Source organism: Musa acuminata, chromosome BXJ2-4, assembly GCF_036884655.1.
Source record: "Musa acuminata AAA Group cultivar baxijiao chromosome BXJ2-4, Cavendish_Baxijiao_AAA, whole genome shotgun sequence".
NCBI lineage: Eukaryota > Viridiplantae > Streptophyta > Magnoliopsida > Zingiberales > Musaceae > Musa > Musa acuminata.
Window position 1 is genome coordinate 1,662,652 of NC_088341.1, and position 17,083 is coordinate 1,679,734.

The window sequence follows — 17,083 nt, forward strand, 5'->3', positions numbered from 1 at the left end:
ATAATAATCTATATATTTTTAAAAATGTAACATATAAGCTCCTTCCGTTAAGTCTGAGTTAACAAACATTAAAATATGATATATTGACTCATAATAAATTATTAATAAAATAATATTATATATATATATATATATATATATATATATATATATATAAAGAGCATTAGTATTTTTTGCTACTGCAACAACTTTTGTTGGAAAAATATCTCCATCCAGCAACTAGATGCCTTATCCATCAACTAATAACCAGGTAGGAAAGTAAATATATAATTCTTCGCTGATAACAAGTCAAGCCTTTGACAGAAAAACATTTCTATGATGACCAACAAGTATTAGGGTGCAAATCCACTATGGCGTCTGTTGATCCTAAGGACTCAACAAAGACGAAAAATTATCCAGAAAATTCCAATTTCTGTCACAAGAATAACCAGTGCTTCTGTTTAATTTGACAGAGTACCTACCTGCAAAAGATGCTGTGACTATCATTTCTCCAGGGCCAATGATGCATCAAAACCTAAAAGAAAGCACAAAGCAAAAGAATTAGCATGCTACAATGCCTCAAGGAAGATTATTTTAATTTATTTGTCCAGAGACAACAATACATCAACGTGTTAATAAAACGAACACACCGAAAGACAAATTCAGATATAGAGCTGAGACTAGCAGCTATAAAACAACAGAGTAGCATATAAAAGAATCTGGCCAACTAAGGGCTGCAATTAAATTCCAGATTACATGTTGCTATTTGGCAATAAATTTAGAGATGCTTTATAGTCACATTGAAGAACAAGTATGTCACATAAAAACAACCAGCACTTGACTTGCAGATCACCTTTTTGTCATATAGCTCTTACAGATATGACAATAAGAAGATACTCAATAAAGGATGCAAAAGAAACATACAGTAGCAAAAGCCAAAAAAGTTGAATATTTGGATTTTCATAGTGCATAAACCACTATAACTACATATCATAAATATAATTAAAGATTCAAACTGTCAGAAATATCTTGACTCGAGTTTGACAGTGGGCAAAATACATTTTGGGAAGGGTTTTTTTACTTCATTTTGGGAAGGTTGAAGTTGGTATCATATGACAGTGGACAAAATACATTTTGGGAAGGGTGAAATTGGTTAACAAGAAGCCAACCAGTCTCATTTCTCTTTCATAACCTGAAGACTGGGCAATGGCTGAATTTTGCCTATAAAAGTAGCTCCTAGAATTCTATTTACTTTTCCAATTTGTTCAACATAGCCTTACTATTGTAATCGAACTAGCACACTGCATATGCCAACCTCTGGACAGTAACACCTGCTAAAAGGGCAATTTCCGAGAACAGTGTTAATCCATTTCATTTGCACCAAACACTCTGCAAACAGAGCTAACACCCATGTATTTTGGATTGATCAGAACATGTTATGCTCAATATGACCAAGTCATAAGATGAGAGGAAAATATCATCCAAACGTCTGTAATACACAGAGCAAAATAATAATACTCATTGCCAACAATTGAAACAACATCCCATCAAGTCTCATCATTATTTAACTTCAATTTTATTAGATAATCAGCTAAGGATTTCACCTTGCCGGAACAGAACACTTCTTCAATCCTTAGCTCCCAAGCTATGGACCATCTGAAATATGTAATTTTCAGCTCGATAGGGATTATCTTAGTAGAAACAGGACGTCAAAAAATCCAATCATGTGTCATGCAATCAGCTTATAAGAATCATAATATGAAAAGGCAAGCATAAACTAGAATAGAAGATCTCATAAGTTCATCATGAGAAAAGCACATCCAGCAATGCGCTTAGCTGTAGCAGAACTTGTCCGACGACTCGGGACTAAACAAGCTCCTTATAGATTAAGAACTCAATTCATATCACATTCCAAGCTATTACTTCATTACACGAATGGAATGGTGCACCACTCACAATGGTAGAAACACGTCTACAATCTCTTATCATCATGTTGGAAGACTACTAATCCCATTCGAAAATGTCTACTAATGCTGTCAATCTTGTTCATCAAACTAATCGATTAAGAAAGAGAACAAAATTTGACAAACAAAATACACAAAAAGAGGATGATACTTAACATCGTTTCTCTTTTTTGGGTTTTGGATTTGGACAGGAGAGTAGCAAAGTTATATAAAAGGTGACCGAACCTTACCCTAAATCAAAAGCCTCTTCCTCCACCTCAAAATCACCTAAGCATCCTACCCAGTCATCCAAAAGAATCCAACTTCTTGTCATTTCGAAAATTAACGAAAACTCATACCCTAAATTACCAAATATCCATAGCCAAATCAATTAAAACATTTAGGTGTCGAACACCCTACATAAGTCTGATATCTTCCAGTAGACTTAAAACAAACAGGACAAGAATAACAAGTTAACAACCACATCTACAGAAAGTGATTATCAACAAGCAATTAACTGTATCAACAATATCATTGCAAATCTTCTCATCATTCTTCATTTTCTTGCTATATGTGTGCATCCAAGTTCCATCTTACATTCACAAAGACAAAAAGTAAATGGCAGGAATTATTTCATTGCAAACTGCAAATTAAAGTTGAATGGCAGGAATCACACTACATGGATGCAAACAATTATGCAGACAGTGGAAAATTAGAACCTAGAAACACAACTTGCGGGTACAATACCTTGCACCATGCATTATGCACTTGCAGGATCAAAGAGCAGTTTGGGTTTTTGGGGCTACATTATACAATTCAATGAGTTCTGGAAACTCCTTGTGGCGGATGACGAACTTCTCCAGAAATTTCTTCTCTGGATATAACATGTATGTGCTCATTTGGAGGTTACCGATGTGAACTCCCCTTGACTTCAGGCCCGTCAATATCCGATATCTTGGAATCAACGTTTTCTCCAAACTCACCAACAAAATCCCTGGCCGGGGTGCAAGATAAGACGGAGTGCATCTGGTTTCATTGACCAAGAACTCCATCTTTCTCTGCAAACTCTTTAAAGAACATGCCACAAGAGTAGGAGTCTTTCTGAATGCAGCAAGGAAATCATCCTCGGACCACCCGAAACCCTTGAAGAACTCCAAGTGAGCCTTGAAGTTCTTCTCGGAGATGCACTGGAGCACACTCAGGGCGTGGAGGAACATCCCTGAGGTGCGAGCTACTCCCAAACCCTCGACACGACTGATTAACGCCTTCAGGTATTCAGCATTCCGAGTTATGAGGAGGGGGCGGTGCCGTAGGATCATTGAGAGCTTCTGATCCGTGATCCCGCAATCCCTTAGAATTTCAATGTTAGGCTGGATCGTCTTCTCGATGCTATACCCGAGAAACCTCCTGTTTCTCTTGCATATCTTCATCAGTAAGTCTTTGGACCCGAGGGTGCCTTGCCAAAATTGGATCTTGGACATGATGGTCTGGGATTTGTGGCTGATGGCGTGGTTATTCGATCTGACGAGGTGGGTGATGTCGGAGCAGGAGAAGCCCAGATCCTGCAAAGCTCGGAACTTTGGGGCCAGGTTCTTCTCCACGTCGAGGAGAAGCCACCGGGGGTTTTCAGATATGACCATTTTCACCTGGGTGTTGTCAAAACCGTAGCTTTTAAATAAGCCAAGGACGGAGTCAGGCTGGTGGCGGGATTCGATGCGGCCAAGGAGCTTCGAGGCCTTGGCCGCCTCATCCGGATCGAAGCCACAGGAGCTGACCAGGTATTCAGCCATGAAGCTGCTCTGTGGAGCACCGGAGGCGGCGGAATAAGAATGGGTTGAGAGAAAAACGGCAGCATCGGCCGGACGACGGCGAGGGATGAAGGTGAGGGCTTTGAACAAGAGAGAGACGAACGGCGACCTATTCATCAACGTCATCGTCGTCTACTTCTCCTTCTTTGTATGTTCCTTCTCTTCTCCAAGACCTAGCGATGGTGGTGTTGCTGCGTCGGGAGGAAACTGGCCGGAAATACCTGCATCCGAAACCCTAGTAGTGCGCCACTGTATCCGAGGAACTCTTTTGTTCGGTCGGAGATTTCTGCGACCGCAGGCCTCTTTTTTCCTTCGTTAGCTTTTACTGTGTGCCAACTACAAATAGTAGATGAATGAACACTCGTCTTCACTTTCTCTTCGGTCGGAGATTTCTGCGACCGCAGACCTCCATTTTTTTTTTGTTTTTCTTCGGCAACTTTAATCGTGTGCATCTTCAAAAATAAATGAATGAACACTAGCGAAGTCAACTCTTTTCTTCCATTCGAGATTTCTACGAACACAAACATCTTTTCCTTCGTCAACTTTTATCGATTGATAACTAAAAATGATAAATGAATGAACACTAGTAAAGTTCACTCTTTTCTTCAATCGAGGATTTCTGCAAGCCACTTTTTCTTTGTCAATTTTTATTTAGTGCCAACTAAAAATAATAGTAAATGAATGAGCACTAATAAAGCCATAATCCTCATAAAAATCGATGGGTTAATAATTATGCTACCTAAATTATAAAATTAAATCAACTATAGTATTTTCATTTAAGGGTATCTTCTCAAAAACAATCACTCATTATTAATTTTTTAATCATAAAATACTAATTATTAAATTTTTATGGAATGATATCCTTATATTCGCTTTTGTTTATGGCACTTATTTTATTTTCTAAGTCAATCATAATGCGTGAATCAATTCTTTTAAAAATGAACTAATCCAATCTACATAATCCTACTTAACCTAGTTTAGTTTAATAGAACCTTAATTTATCTCTTATTCTCCATTAAGTAATCTCATGTAACGTGATCTCCAATAAAATGAGAGATTTTTCATCATTGATTATTCACTGGTCACCAAAATTAATTTGTTGGAATCTTCGTTCCTGTATGTAAACGAGCAATGTGGTATGGGTAGACTTTGTGTTGCATTGGTCAAATCCTCTACTGTATTGATAAAGCATTCGTAAAAAACTTTTCCACTATATTCACGAAATATTCATGCAAGGCTTCGCTATTGTGTTGCCTAAGAATTCATGGAACGCATTGTGGAAGCCTTCAATGCATCACTAAATACCTCTTTGTTGCTTTGCCAAAACATTTATGGTACGATTCTAATTCCCATAGTCTAGATTCCTAATGTGGTTATCGTGAAACTTGTCTTCTCTATAATGAGTTGCTCGTTAGTCGAGGAAAAGTGGTGAGAAGCATCGTTAGTTTAAAATTTGCCAAAGCTATGGTTTGTAGTGTTGTTTGGGTTTTTTTATTGACTTAAAATATTATTCTCAAATTATTTAAAGGTTAAAATATTAGTCTTATAAAGCTTTTTTTAAGATGAGAATTGAGTGGTTTTATAGAGCACTTATGGTACTTTTGTCTTTTCAAGTACCATAACTTGAAAACTTTTGTCTTTTCAAGTAGTGATATACTTCCACACAATTTCAAACTTTAAATATTGAATTGGGAAGTAAATCAAGTTAGGATCTACTTTCTCATAACTTTAAACTTTAATCTATATTTTAGGAAGCAATCATGAGATACATGATTAGATTAGAGGATCTATTTTCGCATAAATCTAAATGTGTAACTTTGATCTGAATGAGACATTTGTAATAGATGAGAACGAAAGTAGTTATAAGATATTTGAAGCATTTTGAACTATTATTAATATTAAAGTAGTTATCTATACAAGTTTTTAGCAAATATGACATAATATTATAAAGCATTTTGAACTATTATTAATATTAAATATGAAGTTAACATTGCACAATTGATCTTACAATCCTTATTATAATCATGTTTTAGTTCAATTATGAAAGTGGACTTTAGTTGAATTAGAATCATGTTTTAGTTAAGTTATCATTCAAGTAAGACATCACAATCCTACCCCAATAATGTGCCAAATTTTTTTAATATCTTAAGATCCTAAAAAAATGATGTTAATCATCTTATGCTTATAGCCAAATAGTTTAATAAAAGTTTGAACTCGTTTAGTGGAAGCTGACCAAGTCATAGTCGAAATTTAATGAAGTTACACTTGATCACTATATATTTTCAAAAAAAATAATTTTGATAATTAATTATCTCTAACAATAGAAAAAATATAGTATTAATCATCTTAGAATCATGGCCTAGGTTTTGTGAAAGTTTAGGTTGGTTTGTTAAGTTACATTCAAGATTGAACTAAGTTATATCTGATTAGAGCAGGTATTAAAAAAACCTCTAATTTAAATAATTAAATATCATAAAAATTTTAAATATAAAAAATGATACTAAAATTTTTATATTTAATTATTTAAAATATAAAAAATTTAAATAATTAAATTACCTATTGGTTGAAGTTGACCCAACATTTATATATGATATAAATACTTTTCAAATATCACTTTTACATAAAAGAAATATTTAGCAAATTTCGTATGTAGTACACATCATAGTAGCAACACACCAAAACATATCATTCAACTTTCAGAACAATGACATACAATTATATATAATAGGAACAACGTACAGTAGTGACACATCAAAGACATATCATTCAATTTTCACAACAATGATATACATACATACATACATACATACATAGTGAAACATATGTGCATATTTTAGTAAACATCATAGTACTCGCACACCAAAGCTATATAATCCAACTTTCACAACAATGACATATAATTATATACCATATGAACAATGACATACAATTATAAATGATATGAGCATGCATCGGCTACACACACCGAATACAAGTAAAATGACATTCACATTAGTATTCTATTACATGTTTGACATACTACCAATTATGGTAGTAGATGTCAAAACAACATATCTCATATCTAATGAGTAAAAATATCACATTATCACAATCAATTAATGAGTAAAATTTCTTATCATTTGAAAAATCAACCGAACTTAAAACCTAAATTACCAAATATCCATAATCAAATCAATTAAAAAAATTCAGGTGTACAACAACCTGCATAAGTCTGATATCTTCTGGTAGACTTATGAAGAACAGGACAAGAATAGTAATTCCATGCAGTGTCTACAAAAGAATTAAGCAATTAACCCTATTGACAATATCATGGCAAATCTTCTCATCATTCTTCATTTTTTTTACTACTTGTATGCATACAAGTTCATCTTAAATTCACCAAAAAAAAGTAAATGACAGGAATCACACTGCATGGTTGCAAACTGCAGATCAAGTTAAGCAGACAGTGAAAAATTGGAACCTGGAAACACAACTTGCTGGTACAAAACCTTACACCATGCATTATGCACTTACAGGATCAAAGAGTAGGTCTGTTTTTCATACAATTCAATGAGTTCTGGCACTCGTAGCAGATGATGATCTTCCTCCAGAAATTTCTTCTCTGGATATTTCATGTATGTGTATATTTGGAGGTCACCGATGCAAATTCTCCTGGACTTGATGCCCAACAACATCCAATACATTGGAACCAACCTTTTCTCCAAACTCATCAACAAAAATCACTGACCGAGGTACAAGATAAGATGGAGCATATTTGGCTTCATTTACCAAGAACTCCATGTTCTTCTCTTTAAAGAACCTGCCATAAGTGTAAGAGCCTTTTTGAATACAAGCAGCAAATCATCTAACCACCCGAAGCTCTTAAAGAACTCCAAGTGAGCGTTGAAAATTTTCTTGCTGATTGTTTGGAGCACCCTTAGAGCTCGATGGAACATCCCTAGGGTATAGGCTATTCCCAAACTCTCGACATGACTAATTAACACCTTCAGAGTTTCAGCCTTCTAGAATATCAGGCGAGGGTAGTGCCATAGGATCTCACAATCCCTTAGATCTAAATGTTAGGCTGGATCCTCTTCTCGATGCTATACCCGAGAAACTAGCGATCTTTCTTATATAACTTCACCAAAAATTCATTGGACCCGAAGAGGCCTTACCGTAACTGGATCTTGGACACGATAGCTTGGAATTTTTGGTTGATGACGATAGGATTTGATTTGACGAGATGGGTGATGTTGGAGTAGGAGAAGCCCAAATCTTACAAAGCTCCAAATTTTGAGGCTAGAGTCCTCTCCACGTCAAGGAGAAGCCACTAGTGGTTTAAAGATATGACCCTTTTCATTTGAGCATTATCAAAACCATAGCTTTTGAAGAAGCCAAGGATAGAGTAAGGCTAATGGCGGGATTCGATGCGGCAAAGGAGCTTCGAGGCCTTGGCCGTCTCATCCAGAACGAAGTCACAGGAGCCAACTAGGTATTCAGCCATGAGGTTGCTCTGTGGAGCCCCGAAAGTGGCGAAGTAAGAATCGATTGAAAGAAAAAAAGCAACGGTCAGACAACAACGAGGGATGAAGGTAAAGGCAAGAGAGAAAAGTAATACAACCTATTGATCAATGTCATCGTCTTTTTCTTCTTTTTTGTATGTTCCTTAGCCAAAACCTAGCAAAGGTGGTATTGCCATATCCTAGAAGAGCACGTTTGGGTCAAAAGTACTTGTAACCTAACTCTTGGAAGTTCGTTACAGTGTTCAAGGAAATTATTTTTTTATCGATCAAAGATTTCTACGACTACAGTCATCTTTTTATAATTAAAAATAATAAATAAATAAATAAACGACATGTGAGTCCTAATGCTTATAAAAGTTGATGGATTAATAATTATACTACCTAAATTATAAAATAAAATAAATGATAATATTCTTATTTAAAGATATTTTATCGTAAAAATCTCATCTTTGAATTAAGATCCATTTTATTCCCTATGATTTTGATCATTGATCACTTAAACTTTTACGATTTAGTCATGTATATAATAATCTATATATTTTTAAAAATGTAACATATAAACTCCTCCCGTTAAGTCTGAGTTAACAAACATTAAAATATACTTACGTGATATATTAACTCATAATAAATTATTAATAAAATAACATAAATTATATATATATATATATAAACAGAATTAGTTTTTTTGCTACTGCAACAACTTTTGTTGGAAAAATATCTCCATCAAGCAACTAGATGCCTTATCCATCAACTAGTTCTCAGGCAAGAAAGTACATAATATAATTCTTGGCTGACAACAAGTCAAGCCTTTGTCAAAAACACAATATCTATGATGATCAACAAACATTAGGGTACAAATCCTCTATATCATCTGTTGATCCCATGACTCAACAAAGATGAAAAATTATCCAGAAAATTCTAATTTCTGTCACAAGATACAAGTGGTGCTTCTGTTTTGTTTGACAGAGTACCTACCTACAAAAGACACTGCGACTATCATCATTTCTCCTAGGCCAATGATGCATCAAAACCTAAACGAAAGCACAAAGCAAAAGATTAGAACTCAGAGATATACGACATTTACCAGATATTAGCATGCTACAATACCTCAGGGAATATTATTTTGATGAATTTGTCCAGAGACAATAATACATCAAAACCTCAAGATGAGGAACATGCCAAAAGATTAGGACTCGGACATATGGCTGAGACTAGCATGCTATACTACAACAGAATAGCATAAATAAGAATCTGGAGAGCTAAGGGCTGGAATAAAATTCCAGATTACATGCTGCTATTAGGCAATAAATATATAGATGCTCTATAGCAGCATTGAAACACAAGTTTGTAACATAAAAACAACCTGCATAATTTGACATGTTAACTAGACCTTCAGATCACCTTTGTGTTTTATAGCTCTTACAGCTTTGACAATAATAAATCTATAGATACTCTATTGTAGCTCTATAGTAGCATTGAACCACAAGTTTGTAACATAAAACCAACCTGCATAATTTGACATTAAGGATGCAAAAGAAGCATACAGTGGCAAGTGCAAGTTGAAATTGTGGATTTTCATAGTACAAAAACCAGTATAACTACAAATTCAAATGCTTAAAAAATTTTCTAGATTTTTTCTTTTCTAACTTTCTGTATTAACTGTCCATGAAATTTATGTAAAAAACATGGTCTGCAGTACCGGACTGTATCGCCCGGTACGGGCGGTACGTACCGGTCCGACAGGTTTCCGGTACGCGGACCGCCTGTTACCGGTATGTAGCACTGTAGCAGTACTACAGTGCTCGGCATGCCTGAATATACCGCTCGGTACATCTGGGTGTACCGCTCAGTATACCGTATCGTACCGGTACCGAGTCCAGGTCGAAACTCCGGTACGGTACGGTATTGCGGACTTTGATAAAAAATATCTTCAACACTGTAAATTAGATACCAAATCAGCAAATTTATGCAGACAAATATCGAAGAGACCGAAGATTATTCGTGCCAGTTTAGTTAGAATCTCTCCTGATAAAATCTGCTTAATTTGCCGACAAATGATCTAAATCAGCTAATCTAAAGTGGTCATCACTTTTATTCCTTTTCCCCAGTAAGTCAAATCTTTCATTCTTAAGGTAAAAAGGAAACATGGTTGGCATCACTTTGGAAGGTCCTCACGAAAACTTTCGCTGCCTATCCGATTCCTTGTTTTGTGCCTTGAAGTAGTGGGTCTTTTACGGTTTTGCAGCAACACTGAGAGCTCTTCTTTTCTTTACTGAACAATGAGCACGAATCTCTGCCTATGGCCAAAATTCCATTACTGAATAATTCTCATTGCCAACAATTGAAACAACATCCCATCAAGTCTCATCATTATTAATATAGTAAACGTCTAACTATAATTTTATTAGAAAATCAGCTAAGGATTTCACCTTGACGGAACAGAACACTTCTTCAATCCTTAGCTCCCAAGCTATGGACCATCTGAAATATGTAATTTTCAGCTCGATAGGGATTATCTTAGTAGAAACAGGGCGTCAAAAAATCCAATCATGTGTCATGCAATCAGCTTATAAGAATCATAATATGAAAAGGCAAGCATAAACTAGAATAGAAGATCTCATAAGTTCATCATGAGAACAGCACATCCAGCAATGCGCTTAGCTGTAACAGAACTTGTCCGACAACTCGGGATGAAACAAGCTCCTTATAGATTAAGAACTCAATTCATATCACATTCCAAGCTATTACTTCATTACACGAATGGAATGGTGCACCACTCACAATGGTAGAAACACGTCTACAATCTCTTATCATCATGTTGGAAGACTACTAATCCCATTCGAAACTGCCTACTAATGCTGTCAATCTTGTTCATCAAACTAATCAATTAAGAAAGAGAACAAAATTTGACAAACAAAATACACAAAAAGAGGATGATACTCAACATCGTTTCTCTTTTTTGGGTTTTGGATTTGGATAGGAGAGTAGCAAAGTTATATAAAAGGTGACCGACCCTTACCCTAAATCAAAAGGTTCATCCTCCACCTCAAAATCACCTAAGCGTCCTACCCAGTCATCCAAAAGAATCCTACTTCTTATCATTTCGAAAATTAACCAAAACTCAAACCTAATTACCTAATATCCATAGCCAAATCAATTAAAACATTTAGGTGTCGAACAACCTACATAAGTTTGATATCTTCCAGTAGACTTCAAACGAACAAGACAAGAATAACAACCACATCTATAGAAAGTGATTCTCATCATTCTTCATTTTCTTGCTGCATGTGTGCATCCAAGTTCATCTAACATTCACAAAGAACGAAAGTAAATGGCAGGAATTATTTGGTTGCAAACTGCAGATTAAAGTTGAATGGCAGGAATCACACTACATGGATGCAAACAGTTATGCAGAGTGGAAAATTAGAACCTGGAAACACAACTTGCTGGCACAATACCTTGCACCATGCATTATGCACTCGCAGGATCAAAGAGCAGTTCTGTTTTTTGGGGCTTCATTATACAATTCAATGAGTTCTGGAAACTCAGTGTGGCGGATGACAAACTTCTCCAGAAATTTCTTCTCTGGATATAACATGTATGTGATCATTTGGTGGTTACCGATGTGAACTCCCCTTGACTTCAGTACCGTCAATATCCGATATCTTGGAATCAACCTTTTCTCCAAACTCATCAACAAAATCCGTGGCCGGGGTGCAAGATAAGACGGAGCGCATCTGGTTTCATTTACCAAGAACTCCATCTTTCTCTGCAAACTCTTTAAAGAAAATCCCACAAGAGAAGGAGCCTTTCTGAATGCAGCAAGGAAATCATCCTTGGACCACCCGAAACCCTCGAAGAACTCCAAGTGAGCCTTGAAGTTCTTCTCGGAGACGCTTTTGAGCGCATTCAGGGTGTGGAGGAACATCCCTGAGGTGCGAGCTACTCCCAAACCCTCGACACGACTGATTAACGCCTTCAGGGTTTCAGCCTTAAGGGTTCCGAGGAGTGGGCGGTACCGAAGGATCATTGAGAGCTTCTGATCCGTTATCCCGCAATCCCTTAGAATTTCAATGTTAGGCTGGATCGTCTTCTCGATGCTATACCCGAGAAACCACCTGTGTTTCTTGCATACCTTCACCAGTAAGTCGTTGGACCCGAGGAGGCCTTGCCATAATTGGATCTTGGACAAGATGGTCTGGGATTTGTAGCTGATGGCGTGGTTATTCGATATGACGAGGTGGGTGATGTCGGAGCAGGAGAAGCCCAGATCCTGCAAAGCTCGGAACTTTGGGGCCAGGGTCTTCTCCACGTCGAGGAGAAGCCACCGGGGGTTTGCAGATATGACCTTTTTCACCTGGGTGTCGTCAAAACCGTAGCTTTTAAATAAGCCAAGGACGGAGTCAGGCTGGTGGCGGGATTCGATGCGGCCAAGGAGCTTCAAGGCCTTGGCCGCCTCATCCGGATCGAAGCCACAGGAGCTGACAAGGTATTCGGCCATGAGGTTGCTTTGTGGAGCCCTGGAGGCGGCGGAATAAGAATGGGTTGAGAGAAAAACGGCAGCATCGGCCGGGCGACGGCGAGGGATGAAGGTGAGGGCTTTGAACAAGAGAGAGACGTACAGCGACCTATTCATCAACGTCATCGTCGTCTACTTCTCCTTCTTTGTATGTTCCTTCTCTTCACCAAGACCTAGCGATGGTGGTGTTGCTGCGTCTGAAGGAAACTGGCCGGAAGTACCTGCTTCCAAAACCCTAGAAGTGCGTCACTGTGTCCGAGGAACTCTTTTGTTCGGTCGGAGATTTCTGCGACCGCATGCTATTTTTTTTTTCTTCGGCTACTTTTATCGTGTGCCAACGTAAAAAAAAAATAAATAAATGAACGAATCCGATCTACATAATCCTACTTAACCATATTTAGTTTAATATAACCCTAATTTACCTCTTATTCTTCGCTAAGTTACCTCATAATAAAACGAGATATGCTTCATTGATAAAGCAGAAGTTTTTATTATTGCATTAGCTAAATTCAAAGCATTCCAAATTGCTTTTGCATATTGTTCCACTATATAAACATCATAAAGCTGAAATACTGATCACCTGAAATATGTAATTTTCAGATCGATAGGATTATCTTAGTAGAAATAAGATGTCAAGAAATCTAATTGTCTCATGCAATCAGCTAAAGATAAGAATAATAATGAAAAAAGAGCATAAATTAGAATAAAAGATCTCACAAATTCATCATGTGAAAAGCACATCCATCGGTGCACTTTGCGGTATCAAAACTCTGTCTGACTGCTCAGGATGAAGAAACCTCCTTACAGACTAAATTCATATCACATTCCCTGCTATTAGTCCATTACTAGGATCAAGTGGTGCCCGGCAACAGTAGAAATACGTCTTTCTATAGACGCAAGGAATATCTTATAAGCTTGTTTGATGACTACTAATCCCTTTCAAAATTGCCTACTAATAATGACAATGTTGTTCAATCATCCATATATGTATACATCAACATGCTGCACAACCATGCAACAACATCCTTTCACATGCTCAAGCGTCCAACTTATGCATCATGGCACTTCTAACAAATATTAATATGCGTCAATTATAGGCTACAATAGACGCATCAATATAAAATTGATTGCCAAAAGAAATATGGTTACCATACCATCCAAAAGAATCCTACTTCTTATCATTTGAAAAAATAACCAAAACTCGAAACCTAAATTACCAAATATCCATAGTCAAATCAATTCAAAACTTCAGGTGTCCAATAACCTACATAAGTCTGATATCTTCCAGTAGACTTAAAACGAATGGGACAAGAATAACAATTCCATGTGGCCTCTACACAAATGATTATCAACAAGCAATTAACTCTATCGGCAATATCATCACGAATCTTCTCAACATTCTTCATTTTCTTACTACATGTAAGCATCCAAACTCATCTTACATTCACAGAAAACGAAGTAAATGGCAGGAATTATTTGGTTGCAAACTGTAGATCATGTTATGCGGATAGTGGAAAATTGGAACCTGAAAACATAACTTGCTGGCACAAAAGCTTGTGCTATGCATTATGCATTTCCACGATCAAATGCAGTTCTGTTTTTGGGGGACTCCATTATACAACTCAATGAGTTCTGGATACTCCTTGTAGCAGTTGACGAACTTCTCCAGAAATTGTTTCTCTGTATATTTCATGTATGTCAATATACTAAGGTTACTGATGCAAACTCCCCTAGACTTCAGGCCTGTCACAATCCGATGCCTTGGCATCAACTTTTTCTCCAAACTCATCAACAAAAAATCTGGCCGAAGTGCAAGATAAGATGGAGCACATCCAGCTTCATTTACCAAGAACTCCATCTTCCTCTGCAAACACTTTAAAGAAAATCGCACAAACGTAGGAGCCTTTCTGAATGCAGCAAGGAAATCATCCTCGGACCACCCGAAGCCCTTGAAGAACTCCAAGTGAGCCTTGAAGTTCTTCTCGGAGACGCTCTGGAGCACACTCAGGATCACGAGGAACATCCCCGAGGTGCGAGCTACTCCCAAACCCTCGACACGACTGATTAACGCCTTCAGGGTTTCAGAATTCCGGGTTATGAGGAGGGGATATTGCCTTAGGATCATTGGGAGCTTCTGATCCGTCATCCCGCAATCCCTTAGAATTTCAATGTTAGGCTGGATCCTCTTCTCGATGCTATACCTGAGAAACCACCTGTTTCTCTTGCATATCTTCATCAGTAAGTCGTTGGACCCGAGGAGGCCTTGCCATAATTGGATATTGGACAAGATGGTCTGAGATTTGTCGCTGATGACGTCGTTATTCGATCTGACGAGGTGGGTGATGTCGGAGCAGGAGAAGCCCAGATCCTGCAAAGCTCGGAACTTTGGGGCCAGGGTCTTCTCCACGTCGAGGAGAAGCCACCGGGGGTTTGCAGATATGACCTTTTTCACCTGGGTGTTGTCAAAACCGTAGCTTTTAAATAAGCCAAGGACGGAGTCAGGCTGGTGGCGGGATTCGACGCGGCCAAGGAGCTTCGAGGCTTTGGCCGCCTGATCAGGATGGAAGCCACAGGAGCTGACCAGGTATTCAGCCATAAGGCTGCTCTCTGGAGCACCGGAGGCGGCGGAATAAGAATGGGTTGCGAGAAAAAGGGCAGCATTGGCCGGACGACAGCAAGGGACGAAGGCAAGGGCTTTGGACAAGAGAGAGACGTAGGGCGACCTATTCATCATTGTCATCGTCTTCTTCTTCTTTGTAGGTTCCTTCTCTTTACCAAAACCTAGCGAAGGTGGCGTAGCTGCGTATAGAGGAGCGCGTTTAGGCCGGAAGTACCTGCGTCTTAAACCCTAGAAGTGCGTTACCGTATTCGACATTTTTCTTTCGGGCGGAGATTACTGCGACCGCAGGCGTCTTTTTTTTTTCTTAAGTTTGTTGAGGGGAGAAAAAACTTTTATTGCGTGCGAACTAAAGATAATAAAAGGTGTTCTTTTAGAAAAAATTTGCACTATTATTTTTTTTATCTAGGGTTTATTTTTTATAGTTAGAACAAAAATATACCATTAATCTTCTATTAAAAATGACTTGATCAGCTATTAAAAAATTGATAATTAATTATCAAAAAATTTAAAAAATATAAAAAGCTATGCTAATCATTTTAAAATCAATATATATGGATTGAAGATGATTAATATCTATTTTTTAAAAAAATATCAAATTATAATTTATTTAAATAATATCTATGATTAAGTCACATAAGTTCAAAATATAAGAGTGTTTTTTGTCTATATAAAAAATACCTAAGTAAAAATGAATATGGAGGGTTTTATCGATAAAAAAAACTAATACGAGAAATCATCTTTTTTATAAAAGACCCAACATAAATGAATGAATGCTAGAAAACAACTTATTCGTCATAAAATTTGATGGATTAATACATATGCTACTCTAATTATCAAGTTAAAGTCAACAATAAAAAATTCTGCTCATTGTTGACTTAAGAATCTACTCAATAGATTTTCACCAAATAGGGAAAGATAGAGACTCGCAAACACGTCAACTATCTTGCTACTGAGAATTGCTACAAACATATACTATCTATCAAACAAAGCCCAAGGCAGCTTTTATGTAGAAATTAATAATAATTTGATGATCATGTTCATACTAAAAATAAAAAGTCATTCATCACATAACCATTAACTTGTTATATCCATATCAAGATTAAGAAGGTGTACCCTGATTACCTTTGATTTATAATCGATAATATTTGATTTAACATATTGATAAGTATTGTAATTGTTATAAATATCCTTATACAGAATCAAATAGTTTGAGTAATATATCTCACTTTTATAAAGGTTTCTTCTCATCTTTATTATTTTTCAATATCGGAGAATTATTCTGTCAGCTTAAGGGATTTATATATCACTAGCTTACTTTTTATGCAAAGTAACTCAAAATCTCTTATCTCAAAATTGTTAAAATATATGGCTCTTTATAATAGAATAAGATATATAATAAAATTAATTAGATTTTGATGTCGGATATTAGTCAATAAAAAGGAGTACGGGCCAAGTGGGAAAATATCTTATTAATTAATGGGTTAAGTGGGAGAATATCAAAATATATTATCCTTTATAATTGAATAAGATGTATAATAATTCTGATAATGGATATTAGCTAATAGAAAAGAAGTTCATATTATAGTATGATTCCTTAGGGGACGCCCTTGATGAGAGGACTCTCATAATTACTTAACATAGACCCTCTAATCTTACATATAAATAGATAGGACCTCCTAGGGACTAATGACATGATGTTTATGTGATGTGAT

The 17,083-nt window shown here is 36.7% G+C and overlaps 3 protein-coding genes across 7 annotated transcripts; all 3 read right to left on the reverse strand.

The window, feature by feature from the left end:
* Nucleotides 1-235: 235 nt before the first annotated feature.
* Nucleotides 236-4,013, reverse strand: LOC135584555 (transcription termination factor MTERF15, mitochondrial-like). Of its 3 annotated transcripts, none has more exons than XR_010485766.1 (3): nt 2,670-4,013; nt 1,584-1,624; nt 236-514 (listed from the first exon to the last, which is right to left on the reverse strand). XR_010485766.1 is itself a non-coding variant. In XM_065102635.1 (2 exons), the coding sequence occupies exon 1, from the start codon at nt 3,854-3,856 to the stop codon at nt 2,699-2,701; it is 1,158 nt and encodes a 385-aa protein (XP_064958707.1). In that variant the 5' UTR covers nt 3,857-4,013; the 3' UTR covers nt 236-514; nt 2,670-2,698. The 3 variants fall into 3 exon arrangements, 1 of the variants encoding a protein (XP_064958707.1); XR_010485765.1 differs by having other exon boundaries at nt 1,584-1,635; XM_065102635.1 differs by lacking the exon at nt 1,584-1,624.
* Nucleotides 4,014-8,972: 4,959 nt separating this feature from the next.
* On the reverse strand, nt 8,973-13,181 carry LOC103980314 (transcription termination factor MTERF15, mitochondrial-like). Of its 3 annotated transcripts, XR_010485767.1 has the most exons (3): nt 11,691-13,181; nt 10,662-10,713; nt 8,973-9,263 (listed from the first exon to the last, which is right to left on the reverse strand). XR_010485767.1 is itself a non-coding variant. In XM_065102636.1 (2 exons), exon 1 carries the CDS (start codon nt 12,875-12,877, stop codon nt 11,720-11,722), a length of 1,158 nt encoding a protein of 385 aa, XP_064958708.1. In that variant the 5' UTR covers nt 12,878-13,180; the 3' UTR covers nt 8,973-9,263; nt 11,691-11,719. The 3 variants fall into 3 exon arrangements, 1 of the variants encoding a protein (XP_064958708.1); XR_010485768.1 differs by lacking the exon at nt 10,662-10,713 and having other exon boundaries at nt 11,663-13,181; XM_065102636.1 differs by lacking the exon at nt 10,662-10,713 and having other exon boundaries at nt 11,691-13,180.
* A 1,152-nt stretch (nt 13,182-14,333) lies between these two features.
* On the reverse strand, nt 14,334-15,491 carry LOC135609303 (transcription termination factor MTERF8, chloroplastic-like). The gene has a single exon (XM_065102410.1). It carries the CDS (start codon nt 15,489-15,491, stop codon nt 14,334-14,336), a length of 1,158 nt encoding a protein of 385 aa, XP_064958482.1.
* Between the last annotated feature and the right edge of the window lie 1,592 nt (nt 15,492-17,083).

Bases quoted from the DNA above. Each gene is read 5' to 3' on its own strand.
- LOC135609303 (XM_065102410.1), bottom strand. From the start codon at position 15,491: ATGACAATGATGAATAGGTCGCCCTACGTCTCTCTCTTGTCCAAAGCC.
- LOC103980314 (XM_065102636.1), bottom strand. From the start codon at position 12,877: ATGACGTTGATGAATAGGTCGCTGTACGTCTCTCTCTTGTTCAAAGCC.
- LOC135584555 (XM_065102635.1), bottom strand. From the start codon at position 3,856: ATGACGTTGATGAATAGGTCGCCGTTCGTCTCTCTCTTGTTCAAAGCC.